Source organism: Schistocerca serialis, unplaced genomic scaffold, assembly GCF_023864345.2.
Source record: "Schistocerca serialis cubense isolate TAMUIC-IGC-003099 unplaced genomic scaffold, iqSchSeri2.2 HiC_scaffold_1261, whole genome shotgun sequence".
Classification (NCBI taxonomy): Eukaryota; Metazoa; Arthropoda; class Insecta; order Orthoptera; family Acrididae; genus Schistocerca; species Schistocerca serialis.
Genome location: NW_026047471.1, coordinates 3,755,054 through 3,774,290, shown reverse-complemented (window position 1 = coordinate 3,774,290; position 19,237 = coordinate 3,755,054). Strand labels below are relative to the sequence as shown.

General features: G+C 43.6%; 1 protein-coding gene across 1 annotated transcript in view; it reads right to left on the bottom strand.

The window, feature by feature from the left end:
• LOC126438146 (glucose dehydrogenase [FAD, quinone]-like) overlaps positions 1-19,237 on the bottom strand; it is a 472,618-nt gene that overhangs the window by 47,865 nt on the left and 405,516 nt on the right. The window contains exon 6 of the mRNA XM_050090522.1: positions 6,840-7,082. Coding sequence (XP_049946479.1) covers positions 6,840-7,082 — 243 coding nt within the window. The remainder of the gene's footprint in view (positions 1-6,839; positions 7,083-19,237) is intronic.

The window sequence follows — 19,237 nt, the reverse complement described above, 5'->3', positions numbered from 1 at the left end:
CTTCTCATTACTTTCGTCTTTCTTCGATTTACTCTCAATCCGTATTCTGTACTCATTAGACTGTTTATTCCGTTCAATAGATCCTGTAATTCCTTTTCGCTTTCACTGAGGATAGCAATGTCATCAGCGAATCTTATCACTGATATCATTTTACTCTGAATTTTATTCCACTCATGAGCCTTTAATTTATTCCCGTCATTGTTTCTTCGATGAATACACCGAACATTAGCGAAACTGATTGTCATGAAAGATATGAGCTAGCTGCTGAGAAATGATTCGAAGAGACTAAACATGCAAGGTAATGGAAATGGAAATGCCGTCGGGTAGACCGTTCACCTGGTGCAACTGTTTCAAGTCGACGCCACTTCGTCGACTTGCGTGTCGATTGGGATGAATTGATCATGGGCCGGCCGGTGTGGCCGTGCGGTTAAAGGCGCTTCAGTCTGGAACCGCGTGACCGCTACGGTCGCAGGTTCGAATCCTGCCTCGGGCATGGATGTGTGTGTTGTCCTTAGGTTAGTTAGGTTTAATTAGTTCTAAGTTCTAGGCGACTGATGACCTCAGAAGTTAAGTCGCATAGTTCTCAGAGCCATTTGAACCAATTGATCATGATAAGGGCAACATAAACCCAGTCCCTGAGCGGAGAATATCTCCGACCCAGCCAGGAATCGAACCCGGGCCGTTAGGTATGACATTCCGTCGCGTCGACCACTCAGCTACCACGGACGGACAACATGCAAGGTGATGAGTCTCTTATTCCCCTCCCCTACCCCCCGCCTACCCCCATCCATCACGAAATCTGGGTACCTCTTATAACTGCGTCTAGAGCTAATCCCATGTGATAGTGTCAGAATGTTTTTTAAATGTTTGCATAACGCGTATCCGAGGCGGGACGTATCGAAATGTAGCGTGTGGCATTAAACGATAAATGTTGTCTGTAATGACTGAAACGTGTAATACACGTTTTACCAAATAACACACGATATTTTTTCATGGGAAAGGTAGGGTATGTCTGAGTCGGCGCACGCGTGCATCTGACGTTACGTGTCACCCTATACTGGGAAAGTAGGGTTCGATTGCCACATAAGCACCGACTTATTCCTCTGACTTTGGCACGTGGTGTGTAGGTTTCATTCATACTAAATGTGTTAAGAGCATCCTTGGAAAGATGTCCAAGCCCTTCAGCCTGTTGCGACAGCACTCAGATGTGCTCAAGCATAAACAGTAAAAAGAAGTGACAATGGTAGTTTCTAATACAAAAAATACGCTAGACGCGTAGGAGATGAGTGTTTTCATTTTCCTGTATGAAATAAGCATGTCGTAATTTCTTCGAAGAAAGATTGCAACATAAGTTATTCAGAAGTTGCGTTTTAGCGGAAAAAGACCGGGCTAATAATTCTTGTTGCATTAACTGATATCCACACACACACACACACACACACACACACACACACACACACACACAAACATACCTGTTTCGACATCACGCACATGTTCTTAACGTAACAGATGTAGATTTGCAGAGCTCAAATGTCGGTTTTGCAAGTTTACGTAATCCGAGAAGTGCAACCATACTGCGTCAACATCATGGATGGACTACAACAGACATTTATAGGATTGACGTCGATCAACAGTATGTTGTTGCCCTCTACCAAAACTACGGTTCGGTAGCTTTGGTACAGCACATAGATGTAATAAAATGGTAGAATTACCGGCAGTATTGGTAGAATTGGTAGAGAAAGAAACGTAAATGAATGTGAATGGGAGCCAACCACATAGCTTTGTTCTTTTTTGTTTTTTTTTGTTTTTTGGTTGTTTGTTTATTACATAAGTAGAACCGCATATCATTGCTCCATTGCGTATTTTATGTCCTTATAGAACATAAACTTCATACCAAAGTAATTACTTTTAATGCAAATACATTCTACATGCACAAACATAAAAAGATAAATAATTATTGTAGTTGTTTTGTACTCAATGGCAACAGTTTCCTGTTATTATTGATAAATGTAAAAGTTGTTTATGAATAACAGAAACGTGTTTTGCGTGAGTATTGAAGCGATGTTTATATATTTTTGTTTTGCTGGGATTTATATTTTACCCTTCTGTTGAGGAAACTGTGTTTTATAGCTTTTTATGAGCTGTATTGTTTTCTTTATTTTTACTACAACATCGCTCTGTTTTAAGTTACAAATATACAATTTTCGAATAAAACCCTGAACATTGACAATTTCAATTTTGCTATAAACACTTTTTAATTTTAAGTAACAGATAGGAGGATAACTATGAAGAACACAAATGTTCCGTAGGTTACCCAGTCCTCGGTCGGTTTCTAGTCGGTTGACCGCTTCCGGTTTTAGGCAAATATAGTAAAGCACTGACCGCTCATTGAAAGGAAGTGATCATTACGAAGTAACACTCGACGGGCAAGCAACACACCTAACGTACAGCCATTGCGGATACAGCCTTAACTGGCCAAAAGCAGTCTACGTTCACTTACAGAAGCCTACGATGGTTTTTCCAACTCTCTAACGGTACCTAGTTTGCTCACAATTAGTTATTTTGTTGGATATCAGTTTGTTTTTGCGTATATCTCTGTTAGTAGATGGAGAGATACATAAGTTTGAAGCCCTAGGACGCTAAGAATTTCTCGGAGTTCTTCCCACGGCCGCTCATAAGTCTTGTAGTTCGGTTAATGCCGATACGCGATAACCAACGTCCGGGGAGCGGATGGGAGCATTCGCGGTGGTTACTGTTTGCCTTCGCGATACTGGTCACTGCACAAGATCGGCCAAAGCGAAAGTTGCCTGAGCGATTAAGCTCTCCCTATTCCTGTTACTTCGTGAGCTCATGGGTGTGAGCGCAAAGCCGCTTTATTTGTAAGCATTTTCGGAAGCTGAACTTCCTGCTCTCTACTATTTCTTTTGCTGTAACGGCCGTTAATTTGAAGACCTGATAATTTTAACCTATTTGCCTTTTTAGCAGCGGCGTCCTGAAATTTCTCCTGAGCCGTAATTTTAATCTTGGTGCTAGTTGTGTAAAAGCGGCTGTTTAACCTCTCGATAGCGTGGCATGGTGCGTCCTGAAATTTCTCCTGAGCCGTAATTTTAATCTTGGTGCTAGTTGTGTAAAAGCGGCTGTTTAACCTCTCGATAGCGTGGCATGGTGCACAATAACCGCCGGCCGCTGTGGGTTCTACGATCTTCAGTCTGGAATCGCGCGACCGCTACGGTCGCAGGTTCGAATCCTGCCTTGGGCATGGATGTGTGTGGTGTCTTTAAGTTAGTTAGGCTTAAGTAGTTCTACGTTCTAGGGGACTGATGACCTCAGATATTAAGTCCCATAGGGCTCAGAGCCATTTTTTGCAAAATAACCTATGAGTTTTACGTAATGAATTCAAATTAAGCCAAAGTTTTTTTTTTCATTTTTAGTAATGCTTAACGAAATTTTATGCGTTTGGTATTGAGAAGAGCCAAGCAAATCCTCTGTTAGAACTGACCTTTTTTTGGCTGACCCTGGTTTATTTTTCTCCACGCAGCTCCTACATGGCCTGTCTTTCTGTTTGTTTATTGGTTTGTGCGGTATTTGACCAGTAACTGTATAATCTATTCACAGTTTTAGTCTGTTACAGATTTCTGTAACGCCTTATCTGACCAGGGCGGCTGTTAGCTTGCTTCGGCAGACGGGTCTGGCCGTTGTACCTCGAGCCGTTGTGTCGAAATTCGTCTTGGCGGCAAAGTTACCGCTGCTCCGTAATGAGCCTGTATAATTTAACCAGATGATTTATGCACTGCATGATTGTATTCAGCTCAGATTTTGCTGATTCACGTTTGAATAATTCCTTTACCAATTTATTTAATTCCAAAGTTTTAAGAGCTAAAAATTCGTACATGTTTCTATCAAGTTATTTAATTCCAATTTTTATGTTAATTTTTTTCAATATGTCACATCAATTAATTTCACGTTTTCGAAATAAAATGATGACCTTGAAATAAAGGTACTCTCGTCTGGCTGAGTTAGTGTAAAGTTATAGAATAGAACCTCTAAAGATGTGTTTTGGTACTAATTCCTTCTGATGGTACACTGATTGCTACTTTTTTTAATTAAAAAAGGAAATTCGTCTTTCCCGCGCGCCGTTCGAGAGTACAACGGTAGAGAGACAGCTTGAAGGTGGTTCATTAAAACCCTCTGCCACACACTTTGTTGTGAACAGCACATTAATCACGTAGAGGTAGACGTAAACATCTTTTGCTGTATAGTTTTATTAAATAAATTTTTATCATTCTTATTGAACTGTGAATGATTCTGTTGTCATTTTTCCCTTGTGAAGGCCATCCCAGATCGCAGCCGAGTGTGCTGAATCTTAGTGTCGCCTGCTAAAAGAATGCTCTAATATACCAATCGCCTGCATTACTCAGTTAAAAAAAAAAAAAAAAAAAAAAAAAAAAAAAAAAAAAAAAAAAAAAAAAAAAAAAAAAAAACCTGAAAAGCAAGCTTTCATTTACAGTTATATTTTTTTATTCTTATTTGAAAAGTAAAAATTCACATTTCTTTTCTCTGATGTGTGTGACCAAGGGGCCACTGTTACGTCGGCGATTGCTGCGCAAACATTGGTCGCCACGCACGCGTACACCATAATTACTCTACCATGCAAACATCGGGGTTACACTCGTCTGGTATGAGATGTCCCGATGGGGAGGGCGCAGGGGAGTGTTCCACTGGGGGCCGAACCGCACAATAACCCTGAGATCGGTGCAGGGCGGTGGTGAGGTGGGTGGACCTCTGTGGTCTGTTGTGGGGCTGCGAACCATTGAGGGCGACGACTGGACGAAGCCTCTCCATCGTTTCCAGGTCTTCGATTCAATACACAATACACAAGGGGCCACTGTCGTTTGCTCAGTTTTCTTCCTTGAAAATGTCTTCATCTTGGCAAATTGGTCTGTGACGGCTCTTTGTCGCTCTAAGGACAGTATAGGTGAATAGTTGCTGTTAAGGGAGAAAATGTCTCATCTGCTCTTTACGTAAAATGACCGGGAGGAATAGTTATAAAGACTCACTTCAAACATTACGAGAGGAAGGTACAGAAGTAAAAAATGTTTACAACGTAAATACACTACAAACACGAGTTGTCGTCCGACAGTTGTGATCCCTTCTAATGATACATGATTCATGTACACAACTGCGGCGTTCTAGGACAGGATCAGAGAGCTATCAGCGTTATTTCTCCGTTCATTTAAGTAAACAGTGGGCAGCAATGGTCACATTACAAACCACTGAGAACTTATGTTTACTTCTTGCAGGATCGACGTGTTTTACTGCTGCTGATATGTGATGCTGATTATGTGGAACGATTTTGCTTATTGTCCAGCAATAAAGTAAGTTCACGTTAAAGACATGTACTGTACGCAAAAATATTTATAATGTAGATTATACTATTGTTTTAAATGGGTATTTGACGTGTCTTGAAGATTCGTCTTTGTCGTATGTGTGAATTCGAGTAGGGGCAATTAATTGTAATGTGGATAAAATATGTGCTCACTATCAAAATATTTTCTGTTATTACTAGCTAATAATTTTCATTTTTCCGTAATACAAATACAGTACTAGTGCTACCATTTGACAAAAATAGAGAATAATCTCGAGTTAAAATCTGCAGATTCGCTCTCCGGTGGACTGCGGTTCAATACCTGACTGCTATAATAGAATTAGGTTTTACTTTCCTTGAACCTTTTTATGCAAATTCTGGGATGGTGCCTTTGGAAAGGATTGTATTCTGTCCCTATTGACCTCAATGTCGACTCGACGCTAAGCCCTTTTCTTCCTTCCTTCCAGTGTCCCTGATTTCCTTTCTGTTCAATGCGGGCTGGTTTTCCTCCTTCCCTTCTATAATACGATACACAGTGAAACAGGTGATTTTGTATACTACACTTCCATTCATCCGCTACTTTTTTCTTTCTTCTTGAACACTATGTAGTAGAAAAGTAGATTAGAAAGCCATTGAATAAGATGTCTATTCCGTCAGACAATTTCGTAATTAATGGCAACACAGGTGGTATCTTGGTAAGCTTTCGTGAAAATTTCTTGATACTTGTTCTTATAGTTCCTAGTTTTGCCAGCTAACTCTACAGCATAGTATCAACGCTTATGAATGTTAAGAACTATGCTTTCCTTGTATCACAGGAAACAGCGGTGTAAAGCGCAATTGATATTTACATTTGAAGGTATACTGAAACGGATAGTGATCTTCTTGAGCAGGATAACAAAAACAAACTAGATCGCAACAATTATTTACTTATTCTGGCAAACATTTCCTGTCAAACACGACCATCTTCAGACCAGTAATTCCTAGGTGACGTTGGGAGCCGGTACACGGACCTGCCGTACGTATCGAAAGTTGTTCACTGCTATCTTTTTGTACGTACAGCAGTTATATGTACTAGCTCCACACATCACGAAGGGGTTATGGTTCCGAAGGTTATCATTTTTTACGGAAGCCAGTCACCAGAATAATTAAACGATAGTTGAAGTCGAGACCGATAGTTTGTTGTATTTATATTTGACTCATCAGCGAACCATAGAGACTTATTGCGTTCCGTTGTTTGTGTGTCCCGAACGATGTCAGTTTTAACACACTGAAATTCGCATTCGAGAACAGTGGAGCTGACGTCGTGTTGAGGTAATTTTGTTTTACTTCTATCTTTTTTATAATTCACGGACGTTTACCAGGATGGAACATCCACCTACATTCTTGTTAGTTGAAGCTTGTAATTCGTCCCTAATAACCTGGATGTCGACAGTAACTTTATGTTTTTTCTTCCAGAGGCCCACGAGTGACATACCTGCAGTATGGAGTGTGAGAGAGGCGGGTGGTACGGGAACTGGGTGACTGTGAGGTAGCCGCCGACGCCGTGGTAGCCGGGGTCCATCAAGTGCGCCTGCAGGTTGTCCTCCGACTTGAGGAAGTATGGCAGCACCTCCTGGTAGCCCCAGCCGGGGTTGCCGAACGCCGCCCACTCGTCATAGTCCTTCCTGCTGCCGCGCATGTACATCATGCCGTTGAGCACGCTAGTGCCGCCCAGCACCTGCAAAATAAGCACCACAACGTCACATCACGTCATGTCAAGTCACGTACACGTGTTACAATATAGCACATATACCATGCCATTGAGCACGCTAGTGCCGCGCAGGACCTACAAATTAAGCACCACAACGTCATATCACGTCACGTCACGTCACGTCACGTACATGTGTTACAATACAGCATGTACATCATGCCGTTGAGCACGCTTGTGTCGCCCAGTACCTGCAAATTAATCACCACAACGTCACATCACATCACGTCACATAACGTCACGTACATGTGTCACAATACCGCTCAACATGCTAGTGTCGTCCACGACCTGCCGGAAAAGTATCACAACGTCACCTCATGTCACGTACCTGTGGTACAATATAGCATATGCAGGGGATGGGCAAAAATACACAAAAGATACAGCACAGTTTAGGAAAATCTTTGGCATCTAAAACAGCTTCCAGTCCAATTGGAGTGGATACATATAGGTCCTGCACGGTTTTAAAGGGAAGCCTATAACATTCTTCCTGCAAAGTAGTGCATAGTTAAGGAAATGATGGAGGTGGATGACGGAAGTAGACCGCAAAGGCTCAATGACATTGGTATCTCATGACAGTGATGGGCAGGGGCGATGTGACAGTTCATCCTTATAAAATACTCCTGGACGTTGCGAGATGCGTGAACAGGGGTCTTGCAACAAACACTGTACCATGGGATGATCAGCGAAAATGGTCACATAATAGTTGGCAGTAATGCAATCTTGGAGGGTGACAACGGGGCCCAAAGAATGGTACAGCCCAAAAAATCACCGAAGCCAAGCCATATTTCACCCCTGGGACGTAAACTCGGCCAGGAGTTGGAAACAGTGTGAAACAAGACTCATCCGACCAAAAGACTTTCTTCTGTTGCTCCATAGCCAAGGTTTTGTTGCTTCGACACCACGATTTCTTCTCACGAGAATTTGCATCACGGATGAGTAGTTTTGTAATTCCAGCTCGCTCTATAGTTCCTTGCCTATGAAGACACTTGCATGGGTGCTGACATGGTTAGCAAGAACAGTACTCAGCTCTGCACTGATTATTGCAGCTGCTGTTTCTCTATTTTTTGTCACAATCCTCTTCAATGGCTGTCTGTCACGGCTACTCAACACGCACTGAGTTGTGATAGGATTCATGTCTTGCCGGTTTCTCTGTGTGGTATAAATCTTCGGTACGGTGCCTCCTGAAGCATCAAACACTTCCGCTACCTTGTTTACGGAAGCACCCACCATACAAACACAAACAATTTACCCACGTCCGAATGCACTCACAATTACACAGGAGTCAGTCCTGACCATGGGTGACAGTTGTAACGTATTGAGGGCGGTGCATAACTGCCGTCCGTGGTCAAATACAGCAGTGCAAACTTCATTTTTGGCTAGCGTCTGCGCTTGGTGTAAGGAGCGTCAACACTGGACGATTGAACAGTGAAAAAACGCTGTGTGGAGTGGCGAATCAAGGTACACAATGTGGCGATCCGATGGCAGGGTGTGGGTATGGCGACTGCCCGGTGAACATCATCTGCCATCGTGTGTATTGCCAATAGTAAAATTAGGAGGCGGTGGTGTTATGGTGTGGTCCTGTTTTCCATGAAAGGGGCTTGCAGCCCTTGTTGTTTTGCGTGGCACTATCACAGCACAGGCCTACATTGATGTTTTAAGCACCTTCTTGCTTCCCATTGTTGAAGAGCAATTCGGAGATAGGGATTGCATCTTTCAACACGATCACATGTTCATAATGCACGACCTGTGGCGGAGTGATTACACGACAATTACATCCCTGTAATGGACTGGCCTGCACAAATTCCTGACCTGAATCCTACAGAACAGTATTGGGATGTTTTGGAATGCCGACTTTGTGCCAGGCCTCACCAACTGTCATCGGTACCTCTCCTCAGTGCAGCACTCCGTGAAGAATGGGCTGCCATTCCCCAAGAAACCTTCCAGCACCTGACTGAACGTATGCCTGAGAGTGGAAGCTGTCATCTAGGGTAAGGGGTGGGCCAACACCATATTGAGTTCCAGCATTACCGGTGGAGGGCGCCACGAACTTTTAAGTCATTATCATCCAGGTGTCCGGGTACTTTTGATCACATAATATAAGTGTGAACACAAACAATTGTGCTTAAGCGATAAATGGAGTCACGTTACGTTTCCTTTCGAATTGTTACCTATTAATTTTACTGCACCACGGCTAATTCAGTTACTTAAGCAGAAGTGAATGAGTTAAACATCTGAATTGAAACGTCGCAGAAAGGAAATGTTACGTTTACGGACGTGGAATCCTGTTCACACTATTATGTACTCACTCGCCTCTACAAATACTAAAAGTTTGTAACGGGAATTTCCGAACACCCTGTATATACAAATTGCGTATACATTTCACTGTTTTTGAAATTGCTTGTAACATGTGAAAAACTGGTGACCTTTTATTTCCGGCCGTATACCTTTCTGAATGTGGCCATCTGACACCTCTGCTTTATTTTTAGTTACAAAATGTGTCGTTCAGATGTGATTTTTTTTCATATGTATGTGTTTCAATAAAATTTTTCCGGATGTGTGAACGCGTCATCATGTGGTATAAAACTACCGACGTTTCAGATGAGGTTTCAGAATTCGTAAGATTTGCGATATGGGATTGCTACTTTATATAATTAAATCCTTATACATTCAGTTGAAAATGACAAGGAATCCTGTCATATTGTGTTGACAGGATCAAGGGAGAAGGATATCATCGTCGAATCCAATAGTGAAAATCAAGCACCAACGACAAAACACTGGTTATCCTGGTAGATCATGTGTGGATAAGAATCCTACGTCAAGATCGCAAATTTTCTTTGATGATTACCTGTTTCGGCTCATTACTGAGCTACCTTAAGACCAATCTAAAATGTTGTTTAGTGTGTAACACTCATTACGCATCATCGTATTTTTCTTAGAGTTAAGTCACCCTAGTTAAATAAAAAAAAATTCTAAAGTGAAATTCGTAGTTGTTTAAGTAAGATTTTCAGTAAAAAGTAAATAAGTAAAAATTAAAAATAACGACGATATGTAACGTGTATCACACACAGAACATCAATTTATATTGATCTAAATGACTCAGTAATGAGCCGAAACCGGTAATCAGGATAGAAAATTTGCGATGTTGACGTAGGACTTTCATCCACACTTGTTTAAAATCAACAGATCGCGTATATGCCCATTGACAATGTCAAAGAATAACGTATGCTGACAATTGCCGCTTGGAATAAACGTTGTCAGTTTCATCACATCATCACATCCCCGAGCAATTTTGCTGAACAGGATTCCTGTGGCGGAAGCCTACATGGTGCATGCACTGTTTGTGTGCACGTGCATGCCTCTGTGCGTGTGTGTGTGTGTGTGTGTGTGTGTTGTAATACCATGAATTATTCCGTCCTGTATCAAGATATGATTTCACACTCTCCAAAAAGCAGACTTCACCACCTCGGGCGAGACGCTCACGCAAGTGCAGTGTTTAGAGTTGCTTTGCGTACGACAGCTTTTACTTTCCTTTCCCCGCCACCACAGGGCGTGGTACTACCAGAACTCGTCCGATCCTGGAGTCAGCTCGTCTGCGGCACTTATTACGGCTTTCCAGTGATTTACAACAGGCCGCAGGCAACCGCAAAGTAACGAGCCCGACACGCGACGTGAACCATGCCCCACGCCATCCTCACTTCCACGCCTATTTTGCTACACTACTCTCCCACATTAGAAACCAGTTTCTGTTGACATCTAAATACGCCCCACGTTTCCATCTACATACACCTTAAGCTCTATCCCATTCACGTACTGATCTAGGGAAATATGACTATATGTCTCTAATCTCCTTTATTCTGATGATCCTCACGCGAGATACACGACGTTAGCAGCAGAAGAGTTGTTCAATCCTCCTCGAATACAGATGTTCTAAATCAACACAATAGGGTTTCGTGAGAACTTCGTTATTCTTTCAAGGTTTCTCATTTATGTTCCTCACGAACTTTTACGATCCTAGCAGCGAATTTATGAATCCGATATCTGCTGTCACGTCTACTTGATAAGGTTTCCAAACACTAATTCAAAGCTCTGGAATTTATCAGACTAGTATCTAGTGCACTATTTCCTTTACGTCTACATATACATGGTGGTCCATTGATCTTGACCGGGCCAAATATCTCACGAAATAAGCGTCAAACGAAGAAACTACAAACTTATCTAGCTTGAAGGGGGAAACCAGATGGTGCTATGGTTGGCGCCCTAGATGGCGCTGCCATAGGTCAAACGGAAATCAATTGGGTTTTTATTTTAAATAGGAACCCCCACTTTTTACTACATATTCGTGTAGTACGTAAAGAAATATGAGTGTTTTAGTTGGACCACATTTTTCGCTTTGTCATAGATGGCGCTGTAATAGTCACAAACATATGGCTCACAATTTCAGACGAACAGTTGGTAACAGGTAGGTTTTTTAGAATTAAAATACAGAACGTAGGTACGTTTGAACATTTTATTTTGGTTGTTCCAATGTGATACATGTACCTTTGTGAATTTATCATATCCGAGAACGCATGCTGTTACAGCGTGATCACCTGTAAATACCACATTAATGCAATAAATGCTCAAAATGATGTCCGTCAACCTCAATGCATTTGGCAATACGTGTAACGACATTCCTCTCAACAGCGAGTAGTTCGCCTTCAGTAATGTTTGCACATGCATTGACAATACGCTGAGACATGTTGTCACGCGCTGTCGGTGGATCACGATAGCAAATATCGTTCAACTTTCTCCAGAGAAAGAAATCCAGGGACGTCAGATTCGGTGAACGTGCGGGCCATGGTATGGTGCTTCGACGACCAATCCACCTGTCATGAAATATGCTATTCAATACCGCTTCAACCGCACGCGAAGTATGTGCCGGATATCTATCATGTTGGAAGTACATCGCCATTCTGTCATGCAGCCGGCCGCGGTGGTCTAGCGGTTCAGGCGCTCAGTCCGGAACCGCGGGACTGCTACGGTCGCAGGTTCGAATCCTGCCTCGGGCATGGATGTGCGTGATGTCCTTAGGTTAGTTAGGTTTAAGTAGTTCTAAGTTCTAGGGGACTGATGACCACAGATGTTAAGTCCCATAGTGCTCAGAGCCATTTTTTTTCTGTCATGCAGTGAAACATCTTGTAGTAACATCGGTAGAACATTACGTAGGAAATCAGCACACATTGCGCCATGTAGATTGCCATCGATAAAATGGGGGCCAATTATCTTTCCTCCAATAATGCCGCACCATGCATTAACCCGCCAAGGTCGCTGATGTTCCACTTGTCGCAGCCATCGTGGATTTTCCGTTGCCCAATAGTGCATATTATGCCGGTTTACGTTACCGCTTTTGCTTCGCCGCTAAATAGAACGCGTGCAAAAAATCTATCATCGTGCTGTAATTTCTCTTCTGTCCAGTGTCAGAACTGTACACGACATTCAAAGTCGTCGCTGCAATTCCTGGTGCATAGAAATATGGTACGGGTGCAATCGATGTTGCTGTAGCATTCTCAACACCGACGTTTTTGCGATTTCAGATTCTCGCTCAATTTGTCTGCTACTGATGTGCGGATTAGCCGCAACAGCAGCTAATACAACTACTAGGGCATCATCATTTGTTGCACATCGTAGTTGACGTTTAGCATGTGGCTGAACACTTCCTGTTTCCTTAAATAACGTAACTATTCGGCGAACGGTCCGGACACTTGGATGATGTCGTCCAGGATACCGAGCAGCATACATAGCACAAGCCCGTTGGGAATTTTGGTCACAATAGCCATACATCAACACGATATCGACCTTTTCCGCAGTTGGTAAACGGTCCATTTTAACACGGGTAATGTATCACGAAGCAAATACTGTCCGCACTGGCGGAATGTTACGTGATACCACGTACTTAGACGTTTGTGACTATTACAGCGCCATCTATCACAAAGCGGAAAAAGTGGTCCAACTAAAACATTCATATTTCTTTACGTACTACACGAATATGTAATAAAAAATGGGGGTTCCTATTTTTTTAAAAAACGCAGTTGATATCTGGTTGACCTATGGCAGCGCCATCTAGCGGGCCAACCATAGCGCCATCTGGTTTCCCCCTTCAAGCTAAACGAGTTTCTTCCTTTGTAGTTTTTTCGTTTGATGCCTATTTCGTGAGATATTTGGCCCGGTCACTATCAATGGACCACCCTATATACACCGCAAGTCATGTTACAGTGTGTTATGTAGGGCATTTTCGATATGCCTAATTTCTATAATTTTCACGTTCTGGAAATTTCGCAAGACGTTTGTGAGACGAAATACCCGAACGCATACTTTCGGAATTTCAATAGTAAACCCCTCAAACCTCTCCACGACGCACAACACCTCTCTTGTAGTGTCCGTCATTGGGGGGTGTTTTATTTTATTTTTTAAAACATCTCCATAATGCTCTCGAGCCGTCAAACATGCTCATGATGAAACGTGCCGCTCTTCAATGGATCCTGTCTCTCACTTCTGTTACTGCACCCCGGTAAGCGTCCCTGACTCGAGAACAATAGTCGGCTGAACAAGTGTTTTGTCGGCCACTTCTTTCATGGACGAATTAAATTTGCATTAGATTCTTCCTATGACACGCCCGGATAGCCTAACGTGTTAGTGTGAGATTCGGGACTGGGAGGCACGCCAGATTGGGTCCGGCAGATTAACGACGAGGGCCGGTGTGCCGGCCAGACTGGATGTGGTTTTCTTCTTACGGTTTCCCACATCCCATTTTCTTAGGTGAATACCGCACTGATACCCAAGGTCGCCACAGTTACACGGTTCGCAAACATTTAGAAAACTTAAGCTCTGTTTCACATTGCTAACACCACATGCTGGTAGTTAGGGTGCACATGTTCCGCCCTGGTGGATCAGGGTTGTGACAGGAAGGACATCAGCCCAGCCCTTAAACTGCGTCCGAACAGGTCTCGGAAAGCCCAACGGTAGCGACCGGCCGCCGTGTCATCCTCAGCCCATAGGCGTCACTGGATGCGGATATGGAGAGGCATGCGGTCAGCACACCGCTCTCCCGGCCGTGTCAGTTTTCGTGACCGGAGCCTCTACTTGTCATTCAAGCAGCTTCTCAATTGGACCCCAAGGGCTGAGTGCATCCCGCTTGCCGACAGCACTCGGTAGGCCAGGACGGAGACCGATCCAAGTGCGAGACAAACCCGACAGCTCTTAATTTCGGTGATCTGACGGCAGCCGGTACTACTACTCCGGCAAGGCCGATGGTACCCCTCAAAGTAACCATCCAAATCCATTAAACTACCATGCCGATCCTGCACCAATACGGGACAAAGGCACAAGAAAAAGAAGATGAAGATTCTTCGTATTCACCATATCCTGGCATCTGCTTTCCCTACTCTTTCTTTTATATGGCTATTCACTTCAGACAGCTCGGGATGATTCCTCCTACGTATTTTACCTTATCTACTGTTTCCAGTATGTTGTCACTAGTTTTCACTAAATTTCAACAACCAACTACAGAAGGAGAAATTCACGGAATTTCAACCACCAACTACTTCGGGGTAAATTGTCATCATAATGAAGTAAGAGAAGTCGGAGCTTGTACAGAAAGATTTAAGTATTTATTTTTCTCCATCGCTGATGGAGTGGAACGGTAGAGAAGTTGTCTAATGGTGGTTTCAAGAACCCTATGCCAGTCACTTAAGTGTGCATTGTTGAGCAATAATGATGTATAGCCGCACAGGTACACTGCACTTTTCCAGAACCCTCAAACCTAAATTACTCATTCAATCGTTCATATCGATTCTTCTTTCTGCTCTTAATCACATAAATGAAAACATTCCAGATGTTCAAATGAAACTCTATGATTCCTGAGGGATTTTCATATCTTAAATTTCTATGATATATGTAGACTGTAGCGACGAATGAAAATTTGTACCACGGCCAGGTTTGAGCCGGCCGTTGTGGCCGAGCGGTTCTAGGCGCTTCACTCTGCAACGGTCGCACTTTGAAATCCTGCCTCGGGCATTGATGTTTGTGATGTCCTTAGGTATGTTAGGTTTAAGTAGTTCTAAGTTCTAGGGGACTGATGACCTCAGATGTTAAGTCCCACAGTGCTCAGAGCCATTACTTTTTTTTAACCAGGATTGAAATCCAGGTCTTCTCTTGAATGTTCGAGTTTAGAGGGAATACCAAGAAGAGGACTGAGGCGTGAATGAGAATTTTATATATAAGAAACTATCAGCCTCGATTGCGGTAATGAAACCAACCTTTAATTAGGTTTCAGCCCAACCTAGGTAAAGGTTGGTTTTATTACCGCAGTCGAAGCTGATAGTTTCTTATAATTAGATTATCACGATTGCTGACCGTGCTGCAATGTTGAAAGTACAAAAATGAGAATTTTGGTTGAGGAAGGAGGAGTGCTAGAATAGTCAGTGTGGCTGTTCAAGGCCACTGTGCCAGGATGCCATAGTAGTCAGACCATCTGCCTGCTGAAGAGGCCACTCGGTTTGGAATCCCAGACTTGGTACCAATTTTCATTCGTCTCTTCAGTCTGCATATACACTCCTGATAGTCACCATAGACTTTATAATCGGGTACTACCAGCTTATTTCTGTGGGTCACAGGTGTCGTTTTGTAGTTATGCAAATTTAAAGAGCCGGCCGGGGTGGCCGAGCGGTTCTAGGCGCTACAGTCTAGAACCGCGCGACCGCTACGGTCGCAGGTTCGAATCCTGCCTCGGGCATGGATGTGTGTGATGTCCTTAGGTTAGTTAGGTTTAAGTAGTTCTAAGTTCTAGGGGACTGATGACCTCAGCAGTTAAGTCCCATAGTGCTCAGAGCCAAAATTTAAAGAGAATTGACGTTAGTTACACAAGGTGGAATATTTTTCGAATATTACTGCATTATGTCCAATGGCGTTATTTTCCAGTAAACAACAGTGTCGTTAGCGAACAATCTGACACCGCTGATAATCCCGACTAATAAACTCTTTACGTATATTGAGAACATCGGCATCGGCTTATGCTTTATTATTATTCCTTTCGAACATTCAACATTGTAACCTGTGAAATTTTTTTATATAAAAATGATGAACTAAGACATTTTAATTACTCATATTTTGAACACCACTGTTGACAGTCACGCTTGCGTACGTGCTGATCACTTATTAAATCTTGACGACACAATGCGAAGTTGAAGGTTGTCAGTGCTGCTAAACAGAAGTAAACGGTGTGTTCTTTCCGTTATTCTCCAGACCAGGACCAGTTAATGTCAGACAGAACGCTGAGAATGATCGCACGAAGAAGAACTGATGAACCGTTATCACCGCTTTTGGGTTGCTATTAGCAACAGTCCACTTGCCGTTAAAGTTAATTATATTAGTCCATTTTGAGTACGGCACATCATAACAATATTTGAGATGAAATTAATACACAACACCGTGTGAACATCAGAGCTCAATTAATGCCACCAAGGATTCTACTTGACATGATGCTATATGCACTCCTGGAAATGGAAAAAAGAACACATTGACACCGGTGTGTCAGACCCACCATTCTTGCTCCGGACACTGCGAGAGGGCTGTACAAGCAATGATCACACGCACGGCACAGCGGACACACCAGGAACCGCGGTGTTGGCCGTCGAATGGCGCTAGCTGCACAGCATTTGTGCACCGCCGCCGTCAGTGTCAGCCAGTTTGCCGTGGCATACGGAGCTCCATCGCAGTCTTTAACACTGGTAGCATGCCGCGACAGCGTGGACGTGAACAGTATGTGCAGTTGACGGACTTTGAGCGAGGGCGTATAGTGGGCATGCGGGAGGCCAGATGGACGTACCGCCGAATTGCTCAACACGTGGGGCGTGAGGTCTCCACAGTACATCGATGTTGTCGCCAGTGGTCGGCGGAAGGTGCACGTGCCCGTCGACCTGGGACCGGACCGCAGCGACGCACGGATGCACGCCAAGACCGTAGGATCCTACGCAGTGCCGTAGGGGACCGCACCGCCACTTCCCAGCAAATTAGGGACACTGTTGCTCCTGGGGTATCGGCGAGGACCATTCGCAACCGTCTCCATGAAGCTGGGCTACGGTCCCGCACACCGTTAGGCCGTCTTCCGCTCACGCCCCAACATCGTGCAGCCCGCCTCCAGTAGTGTCGCGACAGGCGTGAATGGAGGGACGAATGGAGACGTGTCGTCTTCAGCGATGAGAGTCGCTTCTGCCTTGGTGCCAATGATGGTCGTATGCGTGTTTGGCGCCGGGCTGGTGAGCGCCACAATCAGGACTGCATACGACCGAGGCACACAGGGCCAACACCCGGCATCATGGTGTGGGGAGCGATCTCCTACACTGGCCGTACACCACTGGTGATCGTCGAGGGGACACTGAATAGTGCACGGTACATCCAAACCGTCATCGAACCCATCGTTCTACCATTCCTAGACCGGCAAGGGAACTTGCTGTTCCAACAGGACAATGCACGTCCGCATGTATCCCGTGCCACCCAACGTGCTCTAGAAGGTGTAAGTCAACTACCCTGGCCAGCAAGATCTCCGGATCTGTCCCCCATTGAGCATGTTTGGGACTGGATGAAGCGTCGTCTCACGCGGTCTGCACGTCCAGCACGAACGCTGGTCCAACTGAGGCGCCAGGTGGAAATGGCATGGCAAGCCGTTCCACAGGACTACATCCAGCATCTCTACGATCGTCTCCATGGGAGAATAGCAGCCTGCATTGCTGCGAAAGGTGGATATACACTGTACTAGTGCCGACATTGTGCAAGCTCTGTTGCCTGTGTCTATGTGCCTGCGGTTCTGTCAGTGTGATCATGTGATGTATCTGACCCCAGGAATGTGTCAATAAAGTTTCCCCTTCCTGGGACAATGAATTCACGGTGTTCTTATTTCAATTTCCAGGAGTGTATTATTCTGGTATTCTGATGACAGGCCATACTCGAAACACTTTATTGCAACATGTTGAAAAGAAATCGGTCGGAAGTTTTGTGAAATGACTCTTCTAACAGTAGAAATAAATCCGATTAGGGTAACATTAGACGCATCACGTTTGCTGTACATGATTTCGACCATCATTCAAAGGCCTGTCAAATGTTTCTCTAAGCTATTTTTTTCAGACTTTTAGATAAATCATTTCACAAAATATTTGACAGCTTTTATTTCAATTTCTTTTTAAATTTTCATATTTCGTTCAGAAAGTTTTATCTTATTGAAACATTTGTTGTCGTAGCGTCTTCTGTCCTCGAAATGTCATGAATTTAGAATTTGACAGGAAGGAAACCATTTCGACAGTTAAATATCACACAAATGCCACTTTTCGTATACTGTGTAGCAATGGAGGTGACACCCACCACTAGTGCGGCTTCCGGGATGAAAATCGTAGAATGTTTGACACGTACTGTGAAGGTTGTGGGCCGTCATCTGAGATTGAGCTGAAATTTGTGCAGTTTGGGCACGAATGCGAGAAGATAGACACGAAAAGATTCACTTCATTACGGTGTCTGCTGTAATCGAAATGCCCTAAATTTAGTACCTGATTTGAAGGAAGCGCTTTTGACTGTTAAATATCACCAACGCACCTTTTTCTCTGCTCGTAATACTGTATCTAGGCCTTGCACAGGTGCACTTTTTGGCACTTCATTTACATAGCTAGCAGCAGCTGTTTGTGATATACATGTTTTTCTTCTAATCAGTAATTAAGTTTTCCTTAATGACCCTGACTACTTTCAACACATTACTATTTTTTTTTCGGAACTAGAATCCACTGCTATCCAATTTGTCCATTTCCCACTCTTTGTTTGGTTATGAAAATCCGGTAAAGAAACCGTGGAGTCCACTTTTCCCTCCGGTGAAACATTTGATCAAAATTGCTGTTTTAACAGCAAGCTATCTCTCGCTATTAGCGACCTAAGACCAACGTGTGCTCACGTATTCACGTAATGGTCGCTAAACTGCTGCGTGACATTGTCGGAAGCTGAACGTACGAGGAAGGTTGAGAAGTGGATGTTCAGTGTTTCACAGTATGTAGCGGTTGAAAGATGAAAACAGGTTAGAAAGTAAGGGGGGATGACGCCAAATCTATCGG